A 6,303-nucleotide genomic window follows, 5' to 3' on the forward strand; every position below is an offset into this window, starting at 1 on the left:
ATGGCTCCTATCTCATGTTCTTATGTCAGCACCCTGCACTTAATAATGAAGAAATACTGATGCCCTTTTCCTGCTAAGCTTTCCTGAGCAGCAGAGCTCCCTTCCTCCTGCTGCCACCAACCAGGCCATGGCATTCCCTCGGTTCCAACACGAGCCCAGCAGCTCCTGAGCACACTGATGGAATCTCATCCCAAGGTTTGGGAGTCTTCCTGGCATATGGGGAAGAACATGAGCAGCTGGTGTCATCCCTGATTAAAGCAGCATCACAAAACACACCTTGCCCTCCCGTGGGAAGCACAAAGCAGTGAACAAATATAAGTTTGAATATGTGACGGGGCCCACAGTGATGAAATCAAGAAGCTGTGGCTCTGCAAACCCTCTGCCACCTTTGCATAAACGTCACGAACCGTCCTGACAGCTCAGAGGCCTCTGGAACATCTGCAGCAGCTTCTCTGCCCGTGACACCTGCACCCCAAACAGCTGCCAACACCTTAAACCTGGCTGGGGTCAGACATTCAATGACCCTGAATGAAGCATCTGCAAATGTTCTGTCACTCAGGGAGGTGCCACAACTGTGCCACTGCCAGGGTGCGCAAAAGTCAGGGCCAGGCAGCGAGGCCACGGATGTTGACAAGGCTTTTGCACGGGGGATTTTATTCAAAATGCAGATTGCAAATAAATTTAGAAGCAGACACAGCAAGGCTCCCATGGAAACAGCACAAAAACCCAGCTGTGGTTTGGATGACTTGAGTCTTGGCAGTCTTGGCTAATCCCTTAAGTGCCATCCAATTACTGCAAATGTGTTTGGCAGCTGCTGCAGTGATTGCAAAGAATTAAATGGTCGGATGGCACTCACCGGAAATTACAAGTCACAGAACTCTGTAATGCATTTAAGGAAAAAAAAACACATCTAAAAAGGAAAATAGCATTACCCACTGCAAGAGCTGACCTCCTTGAGAGCCTTAAGGGACAACAAAAGGGATCCAAGTAATCAGAGAAACTTAATTCAGAGAAGAAATTAGGGAAAAAAAAAAAAAAGAGAGAAAGATTGCTTGTTAGTTTTCCATCAGGCAATATTGGTTAAACCAAAGGAGACAGGAACTCTTTTGTCTTCTGAAGGTCTGAATGAGTAACCTTTGTTTAATCTACTGCTGTCTATAAACACACATTAGATCTGTGGGGTTTATGGTCAAGCAAACATGACAGAAATAAAACAACCACACAAATAGAGACAGGGATAGGAACACTATCAAGTGTCCATCCTTGGGAAAGAGAGGGAATATTGATGTTGAAATCCCTGATAGGACAGGAGGTTTCTTTGTTGGCTGCATCAGTAGAGAGTTCAATAAAGTACCCTAAAAGCTTTTCTGATCTGCACTAGCACATATCCTCCCTCTGCTTCTACAGTCAAAAACTGATGTCACTAAATTCAGTGGCAGAACAAAAGGTCCAGAATTTAACTCTGGGACTTGATCAGTTCTCTAGACTCAGCAAAACCACCGGGATGTCCCACTTGTTCCTGCCCCAGCAGAAGGGCCCAGCTGCCTGTGTGATCCTCACACCTCAGCGTTACGATTCTCTTCTTTCAGACCCAAATCGAATCCATCTGCTCAAGGTGATTTTTCCAGGGACCGGCAGAAGAGTTCTGCTTTTTAACAACTATGGAAAAGAAAAAGAAATAAAAGGAACGAAACCTCAGCTGCATTTCAGCAAAGCCTCGGTCAGACTGCAAGAACCACCCAGTCCTGTGCTGCCACCAAGCTGTGTCCCGTGTCCATAGCCCGAGTCACGACTGTGACAAAACCGCCCGGAGCAACAAAAGCCTGGAGTGCTCCAAGAGTCATTGCACAGGGAGCAGTTTCTATCCCGGCAGGATAGAACACACGTGTCCATATATATACACACAGGTATAAATACATGTGTATATATACACATATGTACACGCATGTACAGAACACGCGTGTAAAGCCAGTCCTGCCGGGACGTGTCCCTGTGAGCCTGGATGGAGCAGCGCTGGCACCGACCCTGTCTCACAGCAGCGACCCGTGCCAGCACCGCGGGACGCTCCGGGAGATCAAGAACAGGAGTGGGACGAGGATCGGGACCAGGACCAGGATCGGGACCAGGATCGGTATCGGGACCAGGATCGCGATAGGAGGGCGTGGTCAGGGGGCGTGTCCTCCCGCTGGCCCCGCCCCGGTGGGGGCGGCCCCGCCGCGCTCTCGCGATAGCGGTTTGAACGGGCGGCGGGCGCGCTCCCCTCGGTCCGGGGCTCCTTCCTTTCCCTTCCTCCTTCCTTCCTTCCCTTCCTGCTTCCCTCCTTCCTTCCCTTCCTCCCTCCCTCCCTCCCCGCGATGCCGCCGCGGCCGCGCCTCCTCCGCACCTACTCCCGCCGCGCCGGGTACCTGCGCCCGCTGCAGCCGCCCGAGCGCTGGATCTCGCCGGCGCAGGACCGCAAGCACCTCTTCAGCTCCACCTCGGCCGCTTCCAGCGCCCTCTCCGCACGCTCCGAGGACGACCCGGATTTCTCTCCGCCCGAGGGCTGCCGGCCGCGGGCCGCCGGTAAGCGCCGCGCCTGGTCCCGGCGGCTGCGGGCCCGCCGCGGGGAGGCGCGGGGGAAGGAGAACCGGGAGCCAGAGCCGTCGCTCTCCTCGTCATCCCCGTCCTCCCCGTCCCTCTCCTCGCCCTCCCCGCCGCCCCCGCGCCGCGCCCGGCGCCGCCGGCAGGGCCCGCCGTGCCCCGCCACGGCCCCGCTGCTGTGCAGCACCCCGCAATGGGAGCCCCCGCAGCGGCCCCGCCGCCCCGCCCGCGGCACCCGCATCCTGTTCAGCTCCGACGGCGGCTCCGGGTCGTGCCCGGGGCTCGGGGACAGCCCCCTGCCCCCCCGCCGCCGCGCCCCGCAGGGCCGGCTCGCCACCCTGCTGCTCAGCACCACCATAGAGAGCGGGTCGGGGCTGGGGGACCCCCGCCCGCCGCACCCCCCCGGGCAGCGCTCGGGGCAGCGCTCGGCGCTGCGGGGCGCGGACGAGGAGGAGGAGGAGGAGGAGAAGGAGGAGGAGATGTGGATCCCACCCGAGAGCGCCAAGCCCGACCCGGGACTGCAGGAGCCCCGCCGTGTGCTGAGGTCGTCGGTGCGGGGGGGGCCCTGCCGGGCTCAAGCTGCCCCGACCCCGCAGAACTCCCCAGGCGCTTTGTCGCCCGCTCAGGCTGAGCCACGGCTCGCTACGCCCTGCGACGGTGCCGCTTCTGATGGGCCCTGCGAGCATCTCGCCAGAGACTCGGCGGAACGGAGCTCGAGGTGTCACACGGGCCCAGCCAAGGAGTACCAGCTTGTGCCACTGGTGGTCTTGGACCCTGAGGAGGTGCCAAGGAGGCTGGCGAGCATGAAGCTCAACGAGAAGGCTGATGTTCAACCCACCTGGCAGCAGCCAGGATCTCCCATGGGCCGCCCAGGCATCTTGGAGAGTAAATATAAAAGGACCAAGGGTGCCTCTGGAGACAGCAGCACCTCCAGGAAAGCCTGTATCAGTGGCTTCAGCGCCAGCCGCTGGGGGAGGCACACGAGGCTCCGCCCAAAAAGGCGCAAAAATAAGAGGCAGCAACAGCCTAACAACTCCTTCCTCAGACCACGGGCCAGGCAAAAACGAGCGCAGAAAGGTGCTCTGGAGGTGTCCGTAGATGTGAGAGACAATGACTGCTCACTCCTCAATAGTTCCTGTTCCTGGGCCAGAGTTCGAGCAACCCTGTCCTTCCACAAGAAGAAGAAGGTGACTGCTGAGGACAGTTTCAGCAGCAGCATCCTCTGTACCCCCTCAGGGAAACTGCAGCTGTCAGGGTACCAAGCCAGCCTGTCGGCTGGGAGGGCTCAGGGCTGCTCCTGGTCAACTTCTTCCATGGTCCTGCTGGCTCCCAGGGATTCCTCTGTCCTGGAGCTGATGCTTACAGATGCAGAGAAGGTGTTTGGGGAATGCCAGCAGGAAGGGCCCATTGCTTTTGAGGAATGCATTCCTTTAGATAAGATGAAAGATTGCAAGAAAATTGGAGAAGGGGTGTTTGGAGAGGTGTTCCAGATCAACAGTGAGAGAGGACCTGTGGCCCTAAAAATAATTCCTATTGAAGGGACTGAGAAAGTAAATGGAGAAGCTCAAAAGAGCTTTGGGGAGATTCTGCCTGAGGTAATCATTTCAAAAGAACTCAGTCTTCTGTCTGAGGAATCTGTGAACAGGACTGTTGGGTTCATCAGCCTGTACTCTGTGCACTGTGTTCAAGGGGCCTATCCCAAGTATCTCCTGGCAGCCTGGGACAAATACCACAAAGAAACAGGGTCAGAAAACGACCGGCCAGACCTTTTTGGGGACGAGCAGCTCTTCCTGGTCCTGGAGTTTGAATTTGGAGGCAGCGACTTGGAGCACGAGAGGTGCAGTTTCTCCTCACTGGAATCAGCCAAAAGCATCTTGCACCAGGTCACTGCGTCCCTGGCCGTGGCTGAGCAGGAGCTGCACTTCGAGCACAGGGACCTGCACTGGGGGAACGTGCTGGTCAAAAAAACAGAGGCAAAGGAGCTTCATTATGTGCTGAATGGGGCAACACACACGATCCCCACAGCAGGGGTTCACGTCAACATCATCGACTACACCCTGTCCCGGCTGGAGAAGGACGGGCTGACCGTGTTCTGTGACCTCTCCACGGACGAGGAGCTGTTCCAAGGCACGGGGGACTACCAGTTTGACATCTACAGGCAGATGAAAGCGGAGAATTCCAACAGCTGGACTGACTATCACCCTCACAGCAACGTCCTCTGGCTGCACTACCTGGTAGATAAACTTCTGAACCACATGAGCTACAAGAGAAAGGCCTCAACTCTTGCCCTGAAGAAAATAAAGGTGCAGCTCACCAAGTTCCACGAGGAGGTGCTGACCTTTGAGTCTGCCCACGATGTTTTGCTCAACAGCAACCTCTTCCAGTGACCAAGGACTAAGTCGCTTTCCCCTCTGCCTTTTTTTTGGATACGTGATCTTTTTACATGTTGGCACAATGAAGGGTTTTAGGATTCCCATTGTGAATAATACACTATAAAAAAATGTCTAAGAAAATCCCCCCCAAAAAGTCTTTTACTCGGAGGTGTTTCCATATCTGCTGTTTTTGAGGGGTGGTGGAGGGGAAACAGCCCTTCCTGTTGACTTCTGTCAACTTTTGTTGAGTGGGCCTTTGAGAAAGATTTCTTCAGGCTCAATAAATGCTAGGGATTTCACGTAATTTTTTTACCTTTTTAGTCTTAGATTATTAAAGGTCGTTTTCTTACTATATTGGCTTTCTTACATTTTCTTTTTTAAAGGAAAAAAAACCCTTCACTTCTGGACAGTGAGGACAAGGGTAAACACTGTTGCCTCACTGGAGACAAAGGGGAAAAAACACCCTTTTATTTAGTTTTAAAACAGAACTTCAGTTTGCTGAAATGCCTACCTGGAATGATGGTAAAAAATGTAAATATGTAAAAGTTTCTGTAAAAGTGTTTTAAACCCACTAGTCTGCAATAATATGTTAACATGGAGGGGGGGTTCCCTCTCTTAAGGACCGAGGAAGATGTATCCGATTGTGAAAAAAAAATAGGACAAAGTACTTGTTCTTGATGTGGTTTTGATGGTTATAATTTTGTGACCTTTTATGCTGGTAGGAACCCAAATCTGTAACTTGGTGGTAGCACTTGAAGCAATTTCTCCATTTCTCACAGAGGAAAATGCCCAAGGTAATAGTTCTTTAGTCCTGACTGCAGGTGCACCAGGTGCCCTAAGTTGGAATCAATCCTTACATTAAATCCCAGGTCTTTGTTTTCCGAAGTCCTTTGCCTGTACTCACATTCATTAAAGAAACTGGTCTAAAGAGAACAACAAATCAAAATAAATGACACAGATGCATTAAGAAATTAAGAGGCAGCACCATCAAATTCATTATAGCTGGAGTGCCCTCGGTGCAGTCTGTCTATATAAATGTGTAAATGTGCACTTTACCAATTAAAAACATCTTTGACCCTTTCTTTTAAGTCACCTTTGTAGAAGCTCAGCAGCTGGAGACCCTGGGAACCTCCCCTGGGATGGTTTTGCTGTTCTGCCTTCCAGCCCCTCCTCGTGCTGTCCAGCACCACAGAAAGGGACCCAACAATCTGCAGTGCTTGGAATTACTGAGGTGGAAGTTGTACTGGAATCTTACATCAGACATCCTTTCGATCCTGTTTTCATCTCTGATTGACTAAAGTAATGCAATATATTTGAATATTCTTGAAACCTGCTTGGGAAGGACTGCAGT

At 52.9% G+C, this 6,303-nt stretch overlaps 1 protein-coding gene across 1 annotated transcript; it reads left to right on the forward strand.

The window, feature by feature from the left end:
- Window positions 1-2,287: 2,287 nt before the first annotated feature.
- On the forward strand, window positions 2,288-5,609 carry HASPIN (histone H3 associated protein kinase). The gene has a single exon (XM_027891536.1). It carries the CDS (start codon window positions 2,355-2,357, stop codon window positions 4,965-4,967), a length of 2,613 nt encoding a protein of 870 aa, XP_027747337.1. The 5' UTR covers window positions 2,288-2,354; the 3' UTR covers window positions 4,968-5,609.
- The last annotated feature ends 694 nt before the right edge of the window (window positions 5,610-6,303 follow it).

Source organism: Empidonax traillii, unplaced genomic scaffold (genome assembly GCF_003031625.1).
Source record: "Empidonax traillii isolate 1590-97213 ecotype Southwest subspecies unplaced genomic scaffold, ASM303162v1 scaffold322:size1131127, whole genome shotgun sequence".
Lineage (NCBI taxonomy): Eukaryota > Metazoa > Chordata > Aves > Passeriformes > Tyrannidae > Empidonax > Empidonax traillii.